Below are 20555 nucleotides of genomic sequence, written 5' to 3' on the forward strand. Positions count from 1 at the left end.
AACAGTTTCAGGTTAAGAACGGACCTCCGGAACGAATTAAGTACTTAACCTGAGTTACCACTGTATTCTGAAAACCTCCCAAAATGGCTGGGGTATAAATAATAAAATTGTTGTTGTTGTTATGGAATTTGCCAATCTGGTGGCTGTGGAAGGTGGCCTTTTGTAGCAGCTGCCCCTGGCACGATGCCCTTCAGATGTTTTGGACTACAACTTCCATCAAGCTGTCACCAAAAACATCTGGAGGATGCCAAATTTAGGAAGATTGCTTTATGGCATGTGATATTCCGTGAGCCTCTTTGAGAGGACGGTGTCCAGAAAGGCAGCCCAGGAATGTCTTGCATAAATGCATAAATATATCTTCATTTATTATTATGACTATTTAAGTTGTAAGACACATGGCTTCTAAAAAGGTTGAATGATGTCATGGTCAGTTACCTTCTTCCTGTAAATGGATGTGTTCTTAGCAGCGCACATTCTCAGCCCACTACCCCACAAAAGTATGTGTGACAAGTATCCTTATATTGACAGCTGTTACTGCTGCCTTTGTCCATTCTTCGTCTTTTTAATTTTTAAAAATCTATTTAAATTTTATTTAGCATAATTATTACAAAACACAAGCAAAATACTGCAAATACATGCATACGTATATATTTCAGATAAGCATGCATATATAAAAAAAAGAAGAAAAGAAAAAATAAGGAGAAAAAGAAGAAAAATTGGAAGAATTTCTTCCAAATTTATTCTACAAATATCTCAATAATAAAATGTCATTGATTGACTTCCATCGCTTACACTGCACTTCCTATATACATTTTAAGCAAAATTGTATCTGTTATTCCGTTTTTTCCCCATACAATCTCATACAAATAGTCTAATCAATAAGTTTTCTAAATCTTTCATAAAGCTATTCTAAACACAACCAATACCTTACACTTAATCTGATTTGATAAGACAAAAACAAAAAAATACAATCCAGAAACAATGGAAATGTTTAAATGATTATTTATGTAAAAGGTAAAAGGACCCCTGACCATTAGATCCAGTTGTGACCGACTCTGGGGTTGCGGCGCTCATCTCGCTTTACTGGTCATGTGGCCAGCATGACTAAGCCGCTTCTGGCGAACCAGAGCAGCGCACGGAAACGCCGTTTACCTTCCCGCCGGAGCGGTACCTATTTATCTACTTGCACTTGACATGCTTTTGAACTGCTAGGTTGGCAGGAGCAGGGACCGAGCAATGGGAGCTCACTCCGTCACGGGGATTCGAACCGCTGACCTTCTGATTGGCAAGTCCTAGGCTCTGTGGTTTACCCACAGCACCACCCGCGTCCCGGATTATTTATGTAGACAAAGATTAAGTGCCTTTGTCCCTTCCGCTTGCCTTACAGTAATGCCAAACCTTGGCTTGGTTCATGCACTCTAGGTATCACGTTCTAGTCGAGCCTCGGTGGTAGGTGAGGGACAACTCGTGGGTGAAAACATACGCTGACTGGGCATGGCCTCTGTTTCTCTGTGTATCCTGTGCACCCCAAACATGTTCGCCATCCTATGGAAGTGCCTGCAGGAGGCAGTGATGGCCACCAACGGATGGCTTTAAAAGACGATTAGAGAAACCCATGGAGGAGAGGGCTGTTGATGGCTACTGGTCAGGGTGGCTCCGCTCTGCCTCTGCAATTGGAGGCAGCAGTGCTTCTGAATCCCGCTTGCTGGAAACCCCAGGAGGGGAGAGTGTTGCTCTGGCGCTTGGGTCTTCCTTGCCACTTTCCCGTTGGGGCATCTGGTTGGCCACCGTGAGAACAGGACGCTTGGATCCTGCAAGCTCTTTTCGTGTCCTTAGGATGGCCATGGGGGAGGGGGAGGCAATTTGGTGTAGGTTATATTTTAATGCTTGGCTACCTAATAATTTCTTTCTGAAACAATTCACAAACTGAAATGAAGTTACCCTCCCAATTTTGCTCCACTTCATATTTTGTGCCGCACCTCTCTAACCAAGGAATGTGTAGATAAGTGCTTGTACTAAGGACAAGCGTGCCTAAAAATGCATATATTTGTGAATTTATTTTTATTTTTACGAAAAGCACAATATTAAGGGAAATTGCTTGCCGAAATGTTCATATCGTGTACACTTTCATGTAGAAATGTATATAAAGGTGCACAGCATTGCTGATGAATTCTCATGAAAATCTTTTTTAAAACAATACAAACAATACAATACAATACAATACAATACAATACAATACAATACAAATACAATACAATACAATACAAATACAATACAATACAAATACAATACAATACAAACAATACATCCTTATGGTAAAATGGGAATAAGGGAAACCTCACAAATTACATTCCCCCTCCCTCTCTTTCGTATCTGCAAAACAAACAAGTATGTTTCTTTGTATGTAGTGTGAATTGTATTGGCAGTGGTACCAAAGATTAACCAGTCTTCTCTCTTGCTCTCTCGTCCATTCTTTCTTAGGTCCACCAGTGGCTGCTGCTGTGAGATCTCATTTTAACAGCTGTCCGGATGCTCATAGTGAGTTTTGCTTCCATGGTACTTGCAGGTTCTTGGTGCAAGAGGAAAAACCAGCTTGCGTGTAAGTCTCTCTCTCGCATCTTGTAATACCCACCTTGTTGCATTCAGCAGTAATCGTGCAGTCGGCATGTCACGAAATAAAGTGTCCCTGCCTCCATGCATTAGACTAGGCATAGGGAAACTTGGCCCTCCAGATGTTTTAGGACTACAATTCCCACCATCCCTGACCACTGGTTCTGTTAGCTAGGGATCATGGGCGTTGTAGTGCCAAAACCTCTGGAGGGCCGAGTTTGCCTATGCCTGCATTAGACTCTTGGGTCACCAGATGTTGTTGGACTGCAGCTCACATCATCCCTGACAATCGGCTAAGTTGGCTGAGGATGATGGGAATTGGAGTCCAGTAAAAGAAGACTGCCTTAGGGGATGGGGATGGCTCTTGGGCCCATGTGGGACGTATGGAAAAGCTCCCTTCATCTGCAAGATTTGCCTTGTTGGAATGTTGAGAGTTGGCGCGAAGAGAATAAACATGTCAACGTGATCTAGAGCACATGCTGTGTTCAGAGGGGGAAGAGTAAAATACCAATTATTTTATTAATGATTTAAAATTAACGTATATGCCACTTATATGCCGAAACGGTTCCTAAGCAGCTAAAATTTCACATTACATAGCAGAAGCATAAATACGTAGAATTCATTGGTTTATTTGGATCATGCCTGGCTAATGCCCTGATTGGGAATACTGTGCAGTCTTTCCCGTGGGGAACACGTGCCTCAAAAGGAGCACTGCAAACTCTGGAGTGAGGCAGGGAGAGCAGGACTTTGCGCTTCACTCTAAATGGGAAATGCAAACCAGGCCTTCCGTAGCTGCTTCCCACCCTGCCTCTAGGCACGTTCCAGCCCCCTGATTTAGATAAAATCCCATTTTAATTCTGAATGTGAGAAAACAGCATGTGGCTCAAATTCTGCATATATATAAGCTTGTGTCTTTCCCTCTGTGCACTCACTGCTCTTGATTTTCTTTTGCCTCATCACAGCTGCCATTCCGGGTACGTTGGGGCGCGATGCGAACACGCGGACCTCCTTGCAGTGGTGGCCGCAAACCAGACAAAGCAAACCATCACCGCCCTGGTGGTGGTTTCCGTTATAGCCTCTGTTGCCCTTATCATGGTCTGCGTCCTAATACAGTAAGTGAAACTTCCATTTGAACTGATGTTCTGCTTTGACATCTCTGCAAGCTTGAAGTGTGTGTGTGTGAGCATGTGCATACACCAAGGCATGTGTTTTATGTAAAATGCATGTCTTAAAAGGTGGCCAGCCTACTGAATAGGCTCGGGTGGGCAACGACAGTTCATAGAGAGAAGAATCTCCTTTTTCAAGTCCAGCCTGCTTCCCAGTTTGGAAGGCTGGAGGCAGACCTCACCCTGACATGTGGCTAAGGCTGCTTCCATAGACTGCAGTGCATACTAGGCAGCAGACTCCTCCCACCAACAGCTGTCGCCAGGCAGTAACCGCGGCATCAAGCTGCAGCAGAGCAGGCAAGAGAAGGGATGCTGGGTCATCAACTCTGTACACCTCTCCTTGGACTACCCTAGCTGATCATTAGAAGAACTTCCAACAAAGAATGTGCAGCTGAGTTTGCTCATTTCCTCCTCCCTCCCAACCAGTTTTCCTTTTGTGCCCTGCCTTTTTAGTAGGCCTGTTGGTTGTAGCGATGTACAAGTCTCTCTCGGGAAGCCTTCCCCACCCCTGAAAAGCAGGGTAGAAATATGTTTATAAGAGTGTGCATGATCTTAGAAGCATAGAAAGTTGCCTTGTGCAGAGTCCTGCCTGGTCCATCTGGCTCAATGTTGTCTACACTGACTGGCAGCTGCTCTCCAGGATTTCAGGCAGGAGACAATCATAGCCCTGATATACTGATGGGAAATGAACTTGGGACCCACTGAATGCAAGGCAGATGCTCTGCCACTGAGCTATGGCTGGTCACTTGGTTAGTCGCTCAGAGTGGTCCATGTGGTGCAGTCGCCTCCCTGAACCTGAGCAGCCCAAAGTCTGGTCAGTTCTTGGATGGTAAACCACCTTGGAAAGCCATCCTGAACCTCATGGAAGAAGAGCAGTGAGGGGGAAGTGTAACACCTGGATGAAATCGAATATGGACTTGGCCTCTTGGATGCTGAAGGCAATTGATTGCATGGAAAGGGAAGACCTTCTCTCAGCCTAATTCTGCCTCTAGCTTAAAAACAGAGGAGCTGCCATTGACCAATATTGGTTAATGCAGAGCGTTGAAAAGTTTCCTTCAACAAGGTAGACCTGCAAATCTGTAAAGAGCACTCAGTGCAAGTTACCCTAATAATCCTCCATGTTTCGCTGCATTGCAGGGGGTTGGTCTAAATGACTGTTTGGGTCTCTTGCAGTTCTACAGTTCTGTGATCTGCACCATCTCTGTTTGCAACAAACCCTGTCTTAAGATATAGACAGAAAGCTGGTGGAATTAAGTCTTACTTTTACCCAGTGTCCGGAACAGCTGCTTTGGAAGTACTGGGAACTTTTTCTGAAAGTGTCTCTTCATTAAAATATATTGTGTAATTTATTTTTAGTTGTAAATTGAACCACTTTGTTAACTTTGTGGATGAGAAGAGCATGAAACTATGTCTCTTCCTCTACACATGCGCGCGCGCACACACACACACACACACACACACACCCCTCCTGCTCATCTTCCCGTTCCTCGTGTAGATTTGCAGAAGCATTTCAGCATTTAATTCCGTTTTGCAAAAAATGCAATTAAATTAAGGATTCCCTTAATTTAGAAAGACACTTTGGAGAGAACTGGACATGCGTTTTGTTTTCAGCTGTTGTCTGCTGCAAAAAAACAAAACAAACCCGCCCTGCGCTGCCTCCGCCCCCACCCTTTCCGCCTGGCAGTTTCTCCATCGGCAGCCTGGATGTCCTAGAATGGCTCTTTCTTGCAATGAGGTCATGTGTTCCGGTGTGTTTTTGTTCTGAGGACGGGAGATGGTGGCATGCGTGTTGCAACTGGAACCGCCACCCATTAAGCTAAAATTAAAGTCTTTGCTGTGTAATTTAGAGGACGGGCAGCAGTGTCGTTGTGGTTGGTTTCCCAATCTGCGTGGCTCGCCTTGCGAGATGCCTTGCCTAATCCCTTTTCTCAAGCAAGTCCCCAGCCCTCCTCTCACCTTTGCTCAGGGAACATTCTCTGCCAGCAGCCAGACCAAAACGAACAAACCAGTTAGGACAGTCACTGACAACAGCGGGTTTCTCCAGCTCCTGCCGCTTCTCTTGGTGCTGAGAAGTATTTATGCAGGAGTGTGTTGGTAGTAAATACTGTAATGTTTTAATAACATCCTTGCTCACAAATTGGGTCATGAGGGCAGCTGCATTTCGTACTAGCTGAAAATTTCAGACCGTTCTTTATTTGTTTGTAAAGGCAGCACCATGTAGTGTGCATTGCAGTAGTCTAGTCTGAATTTTTAAATGTTTTCCCTAAGATTTATAAACTGCTTGATTGTAAAAGAAACAAACCTCAAAGCAGTTTACAAAAAAAGGAAAGCCAATAAAATTATCTCTAAGAAAAATGAACAGCAATAACTTAAGACTTCTGAAAAGTTAAAACAACAATAGCTTAAAAACAGATTAAAACTCACATGAACTTGGTAAGCATCTCAGACTTGTCTGAACAGAAATGTTCTTAGCAGGTGCCAAAAAGAGTGCAGTGAAGGTGTCTGCCTGATATCATTAGGCAGGGAGTTCCAACGTCTAGCCACCAGAGAGCCTGACTCACCTTTTGTTTATTTCTAAAAGTATTTCTATACCACCCACTCGCAGAAAACATCAAGCTGGTGCAAAGCAATATATACAATGAAACATCAAATGCCATAAATAAATACAAGGCAACCATAGAGACGACTGGCTTATCTAAAACGGAATTTAAGAAACTGAATGGGCCTGTCTGAAGGAGAACAGGGAGGACGACTGCTGAATCTCTGCTGGAAAAGTATTCCACAGCCTGGGACCAGCAAGAGTGAATGACTGGCTTCTAGTTGAGGCTGGTCAGACTCCTGAGACACAGGGGGCCAGTGGCAGGATTCTTATGGACGATTTACTGCATTGCAGACTGGATGACCTTTTGGGTCTTTTCCATCTCCCAGATTCTGTGCTTCCAGTGGTTGTGCTGGGATGTAATAATAATAATAATAATAATAATAATTCTTATTTATACTCCACCCTCGCCAGCCAAGGCTGGGCTCAGGGCGACTAACAAGCAATAATAAAAACAAGTTGAATGAATACAACTTAAAAACAAGATTAAAATACAACATTAAAATATTAAAATGCAGCCTCATCACAGGAGGAGAAAGGAAAAAGGAAAAAGAAAGAGGGGGAGGGAATCAAATTGGCTCCAAGCCAAAGGCCAGGCGGAACAACTCTGTCTTACAGGCCCTGCAGAAAGAAATCCGATCCCGCAGGGCCCTGGTCTCATGAGACAGAGCGTTCCACAAGGCCGGAGCCAGGGTTGAAAAGGCCCTGGCTCTGGTTGAAGCTAATCTAACTTCCTTAGGGCCCTGGACCACTAGGGTGTTGCTATTTATGGACCTTTAGGCTCTCCGTGGGGCAGACCGGGAGAGGCAGTCCCGTAGGTACAAGGGTCCTAGGCTGTGAGGGCTTGAGTGCTCCTTAGGAAGAGTGAGGGAGAGACAGTAACCCGTTTTTTTAAAGCTACCACCTGGATTGTTTCACCTGAATGTTCTTGTCTTTGGGTCTTTGCTCCCTAGGCTATTGGTCTCTTATAAGGCTGGTGCAAAAGATTTCATCTTAAATTAGTGAAGCACCTTGAACTGATTCGAATCAAACCGAACAGTCTTCCTTTTATTTTAATAGACAACACCCCCCCATTTTGATTTATTTTTCCAGCTGTTAAGTTTTCTACTCTAAATCGGGAGTTCTGAATTTTAGCAGGAAACCTGGTATCCAGCAACAAACTTTAGAGTGCCTAATCACAGGGCCTGAGATGCTTATAAAACGGGATCACAGCAGTGCTAGATTGTGATAAACTTGGCAAATGTAAGACTTGAGGCTGATCAGCTTTCAGAGTGCAAGGGGCTAGCTTGGAGCTACCACATGTGTGAACCTGGGTTTCCAAGTTCACAAACTCAAGGGCCCATCCATGCCAGCCCATTCTGAAGGTGGTCACAAAGGGGCCCCCACCTGTGCCAGCCGCCCTCTCTAGTGTAGGGACGGACGACATTCTAATGTCCCACCCTTTCACATTTATTTATCTCACTTATATCCCACCTTTCCCTCCAAATGGCTGGAGATGGTGTATATGGCTCTCCCCTTCCTCATTTTATCCTCACAACAACCCTGTGAAGCAGGTTGGGCTGAGAAACAATGGCTGGCCCAAGGTCACCCAGTGAGCTTCAAGACTGAGTGGGGATTCGAATCTTGGTCTCCCAGCTCTTAATCCAACACACTAACCGCTGAGCCTCTGCATTCTGATGTCATTCCTAGCCTTCCCCTGCCTTAAACCTCTTACGCTTGTGTTTTGCAGCTGCTGTAGGATACGGAAACACTGCGAGTGGTGCAGAACTGTTGTCTGCAGACATGAGAAGCCCAACGGGCTCCTGAAAGGAGGAACATCTTGCTGCCATTCAGAGACAGGTAAATAAAGGGGCTACAGAAGCAGCTTGGAGGGGTGCATTTAACCTGAAGGGTAGTAAGGTGAAAACTAGCTACTTCCGTGAGCTGAGGGTCAGGGTAAAGGTAAAGGGACCCCTGACCATTAGGTCCAGTCGTGGCCGACTCTGGGGTTGCGGCGCTCATCTCGCTTTATTGGCCGAGGGAGTTGGCGTACAGCTTCCAGGTCATGTGGCCAGCATGACTAAGCTGCTTTTGGCGAACCAGAGCAGCGCATAGAAATGCCATTTTACCTTCCCGCTGGAGCAGTACCTATTTATCTACTTGCACTGGTGTGCTTTCAAACTGCCAGGTTGGCAGGAGCAGGGACGGAGCAATGGGAGCTCACCCCGTTGTGGGGATTCGAACCGCCGACCTTCTGATCGGCAAGCCCTAGGCTCTGTGGTTTAACCCACAGCGCCACCCACGTCCCCCTGAGGGGCAGGGTGGCCTCCTGCTATAGTTCATACAGCCACGACCTGCATTGAGTTTCCAGCTCAGTGGCAGAGCACACTCTTCACATTTTAAAAGTTCTCAGATTCAGTCTCCAGCATTTCCAGCCCAAAGGATTTCAGGAAGTAGGAACTGGAGAGGCTTCTGACTGAGAGCTTGGAGAGTTAAGAACGTGATAATTTATTATTTATTTGCAGTATTTGCAACCCGCTCTCCACAGAATGTTTCAGTCCCAGAGTAGTAAAAATAAACAGACAAAAAACAATCCACAAAAATGACAAAATCACCTAGAAGGGACCGATAAACAACCAATTCTAACAGAAGGTAAACAAGCAAAATGACACTGTAAATAAGTATTTCCAGTATACTGAAATGCAGGCCTTGTGTTCAGCAGGGCTGCCAGGTAGTGGTTGGCAGATGGATCAGGCCAAAGGTCGATCTAATCCAGCATCCTCTTTTCCACAGTGGCCAGCTAGAGGCCCCTGGGAGACCCACAAGCAGAACCTAGAAGCGAGATTTGCAGTGGCAAATGCAGTGCAATTGCACTCTCCCCTTGTCCCCCACTGGATCGTAACCCGAGGGAGACTGGATCTGATCCTGGGGATGGTTTGCAGCCACTGACAGCCTTGTCCTCCATCAGCTGCGTACCAAGCAAAACGGAACCATCCTTTGACTCTGCTGTCTTCTGTGAGAGGACACTGCCTCTTTCTCAGTCTTACAACTAGAAGACAGCAGGAATTCTCAACTGTTTAAATTAGATTCCTCTGAGGCATGGGCCGAATTCTGCTCATTCAAAATAGATTTTACAGCCCGGTCTCCAACTTGGTCAGATGGGAGGATTTATATTTCTCCTGATTTAGACTTACAGTCCTGAGTGTCCTCATTTGGAGCTCCCTGCAAACAAACTTACGCCCCTTCTCCCATTGAAAGAAGCTTCGCTGCTGCTTCTTACAAGCTATATAATAATCTATGAGCTGTTTTGCTACTCCAGGAAGGTGTGCAGAGTTTGCATCAAATTCACCATGTGCCCATCTAGCCCCTCTGAGTTTAGCCTGGAGGTCTTTCCTTTTAAGGATACTGGCACTGTCTTGTGCGATGAGGCCAAAGCACTGGGAAGTCAAGTACACCTGAAAGCTGCTACGCAGAAATTGGTGGCCTCCCCCTGTCTTCTTCCCCCCACCAACCCCACATTGGTATTGCGAGGTAGACAGGGTACTATTTTGCCATCATTGTTGGTGGTCCATCCTCTCTGGGTTTGCCTGTTACCATCTTAGTAATCATCCCCACAGCTTGTGACTTAGGGTCATATCCATTGCTGTGTGTGTGAGCGGAACAGACCTCCAGTTGCATAACAGGCTCACCACTCTCCCCTTCTCTTCACACCCTCAGAATTGGGAGGTTGATGGGCCAACCAGGACAGATTTTGGAGGTGCACAGAGGACAGTGACATCTTGTTGCATGAGAACATGTCCTATACGGCAAGATTTAATTCCATGCAGTGTTGCATAGCTCAGTCATACCTTACATGGGGGTTATGTTCTGGGTATGATGTGTATATGCAAAAACACGTACAGTGGTACCCCGGTTCTCGAACGAAATCCATTCCGGAAGCCCTTTCGGCTTCCGAAACATTTGAAAACCAAGGCATGGCTTCCCATTGGTTGCAAGAGCTTCTTGCACTCAGCAAAAACCGTGTCGCACGTTTGGGTTCCAAAACATGTTCGAAAACAGAAGCATTTACTTCCGGGCTTTCGGCGTTTGAGAACCGAAACGTATGACAAAGGAGGCATTCGGGAACTGAGGTTCCACTGTATGCTGGACACACACACCCGGAACCGCCCTGTATGAGCATCCTTACCTTCTGGAGCTGGTGTGTCAAGTGAGCCTTGCCACCCCCCAAGCAAGGCAGACAGCTTAAAAGCTTATCAGAAAAGTCCCACTCAGCATGCGGGTTTTGGGGCGCTCCCGCAAGGGCTGTCCAAGTTCTTGCGATGTCTTGTGTGAGCATCCCAGAACCCATTAAGCAGGGTGGAGAGCTTAAAAGCTCTTCCACACCTGGAGAACCTAGCACGAAAGAGCTTTTAAGCTGTCTGCCTTGCATGCTGTTAATTTGCCCAATTTCAGCTGTGTGAGGTTCAATCGTGCAAGCTAGTTGCATGCAAGATGCGATTGTATTATAGCGTAACTTTGCATAGTCAGAGTGAAGCCTTTATCCTTAAACTATTTTGATGCCTGTTTTCACAGTTGTCTGATGGAGACGGGGGTCTGCTGGGATTCTTACTGCTGTGTATAGAAGGGACCACTTGAGCATCCTACAGGAGGCCTACAATATTCCAGAGGGACACTTAAGATGGACACAGGTGCTTCCTGGGGACAGAACAGTATTGGCAAGCAGACTCCCTGCAACTTTCGGCTTCTTGTCTGTATCCTCCATTCATGCGTTGTGCTTCCAGAACTTTGCCAGAGGAATCCGGCCCCTGCTATGTGGAGACACGTGACGCCACACACCAGGTCAATCCATACATGGAACCTTATGGATAACCAAGGAATCTCAGAAGACTTCACATAGTAAAATAAAGAGTAGGAAAACTGCAGGCTGGTCATTTTTTTAAAAAGTGCACATTGGACAGCTTCATGTTTACGTTGCTATGAGAAATGCACATGGAGGGGGTGTCTGATACCAGGAAAGAATTGTGTACAGTTCAGGTGGGGGTAAGCTTTGTTTCCTAATAATCTTCCTCCTTGCTTGAGACTTCATGGAACATGGACTCGAGTCTTAGGATCCTGCACTCATTACAGAATCCGACTCAAAAGAAGTGATGAGCTACATTAGTGATTTTGAGAGAGCTAAATTGTCCAATTGAGAAGATGGTCCGCTGGGTTCAACTGCAAGTCCCACCCCCCGCAAAAAGTATCTTTTTGTATCCAGAAACATCCAGATGAATTTTCCAAAGTGAACACTTGTATCTACCAGCACTCAACATTTTCCGTATTTTGAATACCTGGATTTAGAAAAGTAAGGACTGAGCGGCAACATCTTTGAGCCCGAACGACAGCAGCATAGCTCACATTTCCAGCTTTCATTATCACTGTGCCTCCAAATTAGAAAGTTCTTTTTCGACCCCACCCCCGTTCTGTGTAACTGGATCAAAACAACAACAACCGACTGCTCTGCTGCATTTCCCCGAAGAATGAAAAGCAGAGACCATAAAAAAATGTGTTGATTACAAGGCAAGAGATGTTGGGAAGGATGCTTCTTGGGTTATGGTTTTTAGCACCTAATTGAAAAAAGCCCAGCTCATTGAAATAGATAAGAATCCTACTTAAATTGCTTTTGGGTGGATTCTTAAAAGTCATCCCATTGTGGTTCTAAAAAGGAAGGGATTTTTAGGCTGCCTTAACAGGACAATGTTAGGAGACTGGAGTGTTTCAACAGATACTTGTGTGTCTGGAAACATTCCATGGGATCAGCTGGGCTTGTTGTGCATATTTGATTTGACAATTCTGATGCATGTTTCCAAAGACGGGGGCAATTTGTGGAAGGGCTTCCATGTCCCGATACTTGTTCTGCAGGAAGACGGCTGGCTTTGAGTGTGAGGGGTGCAGTGTGTTGCTGAGGGTCCTGGCGCCTTGCTGAGTGTGCAGCCAAAGGTGTATTGGGAAGAGGGCTGCTCTTGCTGGCTCAAAGTTGATGTTCACCATTTGGGAGGTCCGCGTTCTGCCGAAACCTCTCTTCTGTAAGCCGAATTGATAAGCAAGAATCAGGACCCTCTTCTAATGCAGAGTTCCTGATGAGAGGAGGCAGTAATACATAAGGAAATTCTTTTTTTAAATCACTCAAAAGCCATGCTGTTCTTTCTGAGTAGGCAGAATAATTGAAATTTAAGATGCGAGTTGAAACCTCTTCTGTGAAATTTCTAGCTTTCCTTCCCCCCCCCCCCACCCCGGTAATGGATGGCAGAAGCAATGCTGCCGGCTTGGTTTCCTTTATTTCCATTCCATGTTCCTACTTGATGATGTTGTCTAAAACCCCTGGTTGCTGCCAGAGCCAATCTGATTGATACCTTTCAAGAAATAGTTATAGGCAGGTTAGTTTTAGTTCTAAAGTTTACGACATTCTGTGCTACGTTTAAAGGGCCCGATCCCTTTTTATTTGTCATTCGGCACAAATATTTCTTTGACGGTCCTGAGGAGGAGAACTGAGCTCTTCAAGGAAAAATGAGTTTTTTTAAAAAATATTGTCCCTAAACTCCTTTCCTCCCCAATGCTGATTTATTAAACTGGGCATTACTCCAGCTTGTTTGAAAAATGAAGTGCACAAGATTTTGGCAAACGTCTTGGACTTTTGCACTCTTGAGGTGCAGTCAGGGTCATTTGATTGCCACAGAACTAAGGAAGAGCAATTCACTTGGGTAGGAATTTCCCCATCGAAAGGCAGTCTTTCCCAAGCTGGTGCCCTCCAGATGTTTTGGGCCACATCTTCTCTCCTTCCGAACACAATACACGTAGGGGAGGTGCAGACCCAAACATCTGGAGGGCACCAGATTGCAAATGGCTGCCGTAAGGACTCCAGATATCTCAGACCTTCTTCAGGGGATACCTTTACCCCAAGTCCCATTTTGGGCTTAAAGGAGTCCCAGTCCCAGGACTTTGCTCTTATTTGTGCTGCAGCATGGCTTGTCAGCCCTGTGAAAGCATTGTTTTTAAATACCTTTTGCAGAATGTGACCCTGTGCTCCTTTTTTTCACTGGAAGAAGGAATAGGAAGAAAAGTGACTTGCAGTCTGAATAAACGAGCTGGCTTGTACGTTTCTCTGCAATTGTACCCTGCAATGCTTTTGAGAAATTAGAGATGGCCTTTTAACCCTGAGCTTCTGTTTCAATTTGGATACTTGACCAGAAGCAGGATCAGTATGTATGTTTCTTAAAAAATAAAATGGACGAACTGTGCCAATTTTTCACATTAGACACATGTTTGATAAATGAACTAGACACCCCCTTCCTGATTGTGTGTTGACTTCTGGTTATATTGTTAACACCCCCCCCCTCTTTTTTTGTAAGTACGTTTACTGTTATAACCAACCTGAAGATTATTTTTAGTCAGCGGTACACTTGTTTCTTCTGTATATGTTGCACTGAAAGTTAATATTTAATGTATTAATTTATTGTGTGGTTAAATTAATTTGATTTACGTAAAGTGTTTATATTTGATTGCCAGTTATTTCTTCCTTAATACGCTGAATTATAGTTATTTAAATGAGTGAAGTACACTTTTTCATAATACTTTGCTGTTGTCTGTTTTTAATGGGTTGAAGGGGATACTTTAAATAAGGGCCGTCTCTGCACAGATTTTAATGCACAAAGTGGCCCTTGTCTGGTGCTGTGTTATGTGGCCAACCTGCCTCTCATGTAGAGCCACTGCCAGAAAGCCTCTGCCAGTCAGTGGCGACAATACTGAGATAAAAAGGTAAAGGGACCCCTGACCATTAGGTCCAGTCGTGACCGACTCTGGGGTTGTGGCGCTCATCTCGCTTTACTGGCTGAGGGAGCCGGCGTACAGCTTCCGGGTCATGTGGCCAGCATGACTAAGCCACTTCTGGCGAACCAGAGCAGCGCATGGAAACGCCATTTACCTTCCCGCCAGAGCGGTACCTATTTATCTACTTGCGCTTTGACGTGCTTTCAAACTGCTAGGTTGGCAGGAGCAGGGACCGAGCAACGGGAGCTCACCCTGTCGTGGGGATTCGAACCGCTGACCTTCCTAGGCTCTGTGGTTTAACCCACAGCACCACCCACGTCTCTTCAATACTGAGGTAGGAGGCCCAAATATCTGACTCAGTACAGTGCAGGTTCCTGCGTTCCTCACCTCCTGCATAGACTTAGCTAGCCCTTAAAACACACACACCGCCTTTACAAAAGCTGGGGTCTGCCACCTCTCTCACAGTATCGAAAGCTAATAAGTGAAGCAGCACTGTGTGGAGAAAAGGGCTCCTGGTGGCTGCTAGCCATGGTTCGGCTCGGCCTCCACAATTGGAAGCAGTAGTGCTTCTGAATCCCAGTTTCTGGAAACTGCAGGAGGAGAGAGCGCTCTTAGATGCTGGAGTTCTGCTTGCGGGTTTCCTGTTGAGGCATCTAGGTGTACCCTGTGAGAACAGGGTGCTGGACCAGACGAGTGCTGCTTGGCTTGACCCAGAAGGCTCGACTTACGTTCTTAAGAAGTCCTTCTAGTCCATCCTGAAGCCAGCTGCTGCAGTCTGCTTCCTTGGGCGCTCCTTACTCGTGGTATTATGAGACGGGAGGGGGTTGTCATTCTGTGCCCATTCTCTCCGTCTTGGTGGCCTTGAGAGAGATGCCCACCCTCTCCCTCTGCACCACGGGCGAATTCTCACATTCATTATGAACCAAAGGAAAGGGTTCTGTGAACATGAAAACAGTGCAAGGTCTCCATCATCCCCAGGCCCAAAGGTGATCCCAAGTGGAGCCGTAGGTGGGCACCTATGGAAGTGAGGTCTCCCTTATGGTCTTTGGTTACAGTGAACAAATGCCAGGCAACCCCAACCTCCTAGTGGCCAAAGGTCTACACACACACACACACACACACACACATCTCTGGAAAAGGCTGGCCTTAATGAGCCCAGCTCAGCTGGCTCTGGCCTAAGGTGGTGGGGAAGACCTGGACTTAGGAGGGAATCTGGGTCATGATTAAGAATCCACTAAGACAAAAGCTTCCAGCAGCTCTTTGTGTGAAGCCCAAATGTAGCATTGCGAGGAGGAAAGGTGAAGAGCCCAATGCAGAAGTGTCCTGGGTGCATCGCCTGGTGCTGGGGTCCCAGGGGACTCAGGCTGCTTCGTCATGCATGGAGACAGCATGGGCTGGGCTGGGGGACGACGTGGGGTTGCTTGGCCACTGGGCATTGATTTTGTGCCTCTGTACATGGGTGATGTGGGCATATCAGTGCACAGTGTTGTGACTGGTGACAATAAGGTGAGCAGGGATGCTGTCTGTTTGCAGAGATGCTGTGTCTGTCGGAGTTGGCAGCTGCGCCACCATGATGGCGGACACCAGCATAAAAGAGACCAGCCTGGCATCTGCTGAGTTATTTCATCAGTGACATAGTTCCTTTAGCTGCTGCTTATTCATTTATTTTGCAGATTTTTAAACCACGACACTGCCTGCAGCTATCAGTGACATACAATAAAATAAAATGACATAAAGATTAAGCTCTAAACACAACAAAACCAATTCTACTGTTAAACGATAAAACTGATTCTACAATTAAAATTCCATAAGACGGATGGATCGGGGAAACCAACAAAAACATCTTCAGTGGCCACCTAAATACCAAGACACTAGGCATTAGTCTAATTTCACTCATTCCAGAAGGCTGGAGCTATAACACTAAAAGCCCAGTTTCTAGGATTGTGTATTCTTTCCCCCCAGGAAGTACAAAGTACAAACGGGAGGCGGATGTTCACCCAACTCATTAACAGATGTCAATTTCTTTGTTTAAGTTAAAGAACAAAAGCTAGTAATTATGTAGTAAGGAGTTCATGAGGGTTGTGATTCACTGACCACATACAGCTGCACCCTCCTAAAATCAAAGGAATAATTATTCTGGTGTATATTATCAAAGCAGCCCCTTTTTCTTGTATAATCTTATATGAGTCCCACCATGAACTCCAGCAGGCAGAATATTATCCTACATGAACAGTGTCTGCTGTGACGGCCTGGCAAACCTGCCTACTTCATGTTTCTTGGACATTTTTTCTGGATAAGTTTACAACAGAAGGCTGTTCTGCATCTGGGCCAGAAATCTTTTATGAAAAATATAGTATTTCTCAGTGAGAAAAATAGAATGTCAAATCAGATTTACTAATTCAATTCTCAGTCTCTCTCTGCTCTCTCTTGGCCTGTAAGTCTTGGTACTGGTAGAATTTGACTCAGGAATCTGGTCTTAAAGGACACTGAGATCCCACAATCCAGGGTAGCATGAAAATGTTGTAAATACAAATTAATATGTAGAGAGCTTGCGGGGAGGGGCAGCATTTCTTCTGACTAAATTTTATTCTGTTTCCATGGAATTTTGTGGTCTTTTACTTGCTGTCTTGCCAGGGTCCTCAAGATGGGGCAAGCAGTAAACTAACTTTCTTTCTTTCTTTCTTTCTTTCTTTCTTTCTTTCTTTCTTTCTTTCTTTTTCTTTCTTCATTCATTCTATGTACGTACCCTGCCCATCTGACTGGGTTTCCCCAGCCACTTCCCAGCCAACAGAATTAAAAGCACAATAAAACATCAAACATTAAAAACCTCCCTAAACAGGGCTGCCTTCAGATGTCTTCTAAAAGTCAGATAGTTGTTTATTTCCTTGACATCTGGTGGGAGGCTGTTCCACAGGGCAGGTGCCACTACCGAGAAGGCCCTCTGCCTGGTTCCCTGTAACCTCACTTCATTCCTATATTGTGTTGATGCAAGGAAACGAAAGCTGCCACTGTTGGGGATGGCAGACTTACTTGTAAGTAGACAAGCACAAGATCAGGCCACGAGGTCAGGAGCACCCAAGTCTTAATGGCCTGGCGTCATTACAGCAGTATATAAACAGTAATTATATTCCTTCAGTCTCAGAGATGATCTGTCCTTCCAGGTGTCAATGAACACACAGAATGTCAGCATAGATTGTTGATTTCTACTGCTGAAACAGTGCTATGTGCCTGTTTTACTGTTGTGGCTTCTTGCAACCAGCTTTTGGAACTGTCGCTAAGTGACGTGAACCAAAAATTCTCCCTCTTAGGCTCCATCACAGGAAACTAAGTACAATTCGTGACAAAACATGTCCTTGAGAAACAGAAGCCCATCAGTCATTATTCATCAAGATAGTTCTGGCATGTAACCTCATTCCTCAAGGTGTTCTCCAAAGTGCAGATTGTGGGAAGATGAGAATGAATAACAAGGGATGGACCACACTGTAATTGCCCTGTTCCCTACCTGCTGCTGTTTCTGAAACATCCGGCCCTATCCATCTTCTGCAGCAAGTTCATGGGACGCAGATCATTTGTACATTCTTGTAAAGCCCAATGCCCGTGAAGGGATGTATAACAACAACAGCAATTTATTTATACCCCGCCCACCTGGCTGTGTTTCCCCAGCCACTCTGGGCAGCTTCCAACAAAGATTAAAAATGCAGTAAAACATCAGTCATTAAAAACTTCCCTAAACAGGGCTGCCTTCAGATGTCGTCTAAATGTCATATACCGGTTGTTGTTTATTTCTTTGACACCTGGTGGGAGGGCGTTCCACAGGGCGGGCGCCACTACCGAGAAGGCCCTCTGCCTGGTTCCCTGTAACTTGGCCTCTCGCAGTGAGGGAACCGCCAGAAGGCCCTCGGAGCTGGACCTCAGTGTCCCGGCAGAATGATGGGGGTGGAGACGCTTCTTCAGGTATACTGAGCCAAGGCCGTTTTGGGCTTTAAATGTCAGCACCAACAACTTAAATTGTGCTCGAAAAAGTACTGGGAGCCAATGTAGATCTTTCAAGACCAGTGTTATGTGGTCTTGGTGGCCGCCCCCAGTCACCAGTCTAGCTGCCACATTCTGGATTAGTTGTAGTTTCCAGGTCACCTTCAAAGGTAGCCCCACGTAGAGCGCATTGCAGTAGTCCAAGCAGGAGATAACTAGAGCATGCACCACTCTGGAGAGACAGTCTGCGGGCAGGTAGGGTCTCATCCTGCGTACCAGCTGCATTGAGAGGGTGGCAGCAAATTTGCAAGCATTGCAGAAACTCTCCTGTGGATGAAAGGTCAATAAAAGCAATTGGAGTTATTAATTATTCTCTTCTCAGGAAAACGAGAAGGGACAAGGAGAAAAAGCTTCAGTCCTCAACTTTTCCAGATCCCAATTTAATTTGACAAGGGTCACTGAAGTTAAGCAAAGAAGGCCAACAAATTTAAGATTGCCAAATTTAAGATTAGGCCCACTGCTCCTGTACTTTTTACAGTGGCAGTTTGGGCTGCAGACATTATTAGCAGGTGACTACTATGCCGTGAAAAAAATTGTTCTGTTGAGTTCTGACCATCAAGCAGCTCTTCAAGGGACAGCAGCACACAAGGCCATTTTTTTTCCCTGGTGACTTGGCAACTCTCAAGTTTGGTGCATTACCAGAGACCTCCTTGCTAAAGGATCCTAATCAGATTACATTGTTTGCGTCAAAATAATAATAATATTCTCCAGTTGGTTCAATAAAGGACTTCACTAGGCTTGTTTTCATTTAGCTATAGTCAGCCTTTCTGAAAAGCCACTGCAGAATGCTCTTTATAAAGGTCAGGAGAAATAAAAATGGTTGCCATTCATTCCAGATCTGTGTATTGTGAAAAACAAGAATTAAAGCCTGGCCTGGAATGCAAAAACCCCATATTAAAAGCAGATTAAACATTTCAAAAATAGAAAATAAAATATGCACCGAAATAGACATTGAATAACAAAATTTAAACCAACAACAGCTGTTTGGTCTGCTGGCCGCCTCATTCCACCTGGCTGTGTCCTTGCCCCAAAACCTGCCCCAGCCCAACACGTCAGGAGATGTTTGTTGCATAAAATACACCCCACTGCTCTGCAGAGTCCTAGGAAACAGAGGAGATGGAAGGGAGCCCCTGGCCTTCTAAAAGGGGAATCCTACAAAGTCTTCAAAAGATAAAAAGAACATCAGGAAAGCCCTGCTGGATCAGACAAAAGATCCCTTGCAACTGATGGGCAGCACCAGCCAATGGGCAAGATGTGAGCACAGGGCTTAATTCATGATAGGTGGCACCGCTTTGTGTAAACCAGGGGTCAGCAACCTTTTTCAGCAGGGGGCCGGTCCACTGTCCCGCGGTTCTTGTGGGGGGGCCTGACTGTATTTTGAAGGGGGGGGGGGAAATGAACAAATTCCTATGCCCCACAAATAACCCAGACATGCATTTTAAATAAAAGCTCACATTCTACTCATGTAAAAACACCAGGCAGGCCCCACAAATAACCCAGAGGTGCATTTTAAATAAAAGAGCACATTCCACTCATGTAAAAACATGCTGATTCCCGGACCGTCCGCGGGCCGGATTTAGAAGGCGATTGGGCCAGATTCAGCCCCCGGGCCTTAGGTTGCCTACCACTGGTGTAAACCCTGCAGGAGATATCTGAAAGTGCCCCTGAGCAGGTGCAGAGCTCATTTCCTTTTCACACAGTCAAATCATGCACGGAATTCACTCTGCATATTATGCAAAAGAGCCAAGAGATTAGCGTTGCAGCCTCCTTATCTGGTTGGCAGTCTTTGTCTCCAGGACAGTAGGAGGGAGATACAGCGGGCAGTCTTTTTTCTGGAAATGAACTTCTGTGTGAGGGGGTCTCTGCCAAGGACGGGAGAGCTCAGCACCACCAAAGCTCTTGGGACAGACGTTCTGTCTGGCACAGATGCCCTTTGTGCCTTCCCCAGTCCTCACATGGAGTTCTGTTATCCCAAGAGATACAGATGTACGTACTAGAACAGCAATGCCTGCAATTGTCATTTCAAAGCCCGATTGTACAAAACGCAATCTTCTCTTTCTAGATCATTAGGGTGGGTGGGCAGAAGCACAAGATAAAAAGAGATATACGGCTGCATTATATATGTGCAAGTATAATATATAATCTCATCAGAGGAGTTGCTGAGTTGATCCCTCTTAAAGATAAATGTAGCCACAATATATTAAAGGCAGGCAATGCCCATTATAGTGCAGCTGGTAGATTCTAAGCCTATTCAAGACAAAAAAAAAATCTGGGGCATACAACTTGGATGTCTGGAGAATTAATCTGGATCAGGGTTGGCAAATTTCCAACCGGCCTGTGCATTTCACAGCTGCTTGATGTGC

The 20555-nt window shown here is 45.5% G+C and overlaps 1 protein-coding gene across 1 annotated transcript in view; it reads left to right on the top strand.

Moving 5' to 3' along the window:
• The window catches only part of TGFA (transforming growth factor alpha), a 50481-nt gene extending 36517 nt beyond the window's left edge, over window positions 1-13964 (top strand). The window contains exons 3-6 of the mRNA XM_083454381.1: window positions 2482-2599; window positions 3573-3722; window positions 8105-8214; window positions 10927-13964. Coding sequence (XP_083310507.1) covers window positions 2482-2599; window positions 3573-3722; window positions 8105-8214; window positions 10927-10934 — 386 coding nt within the window. The 3' untranslated portion in view covers window positions 10935-13964. The remainder of the gene's footprint in view (window positions 1-2481; window positions 2600-3572; window positions 3723-8104; window positions 8215-10926) is intronic.
• Window positions 13965-20555: the final 6591 nt, after the last annotated feature.

This window comes from Podarcis tiliguerta, assembly GCF_965153285.1.
Source record: "Podarcis tiliguerta genome assembly, chromosome: 8".
Classification (NCBI taxonomy): domain Eukaryota; kingdom Metazoa; phylum Chordata; class Lepidosauria; order Squamata; family Lacertidae; genus Podarcis; species Podarcis tiliguerta.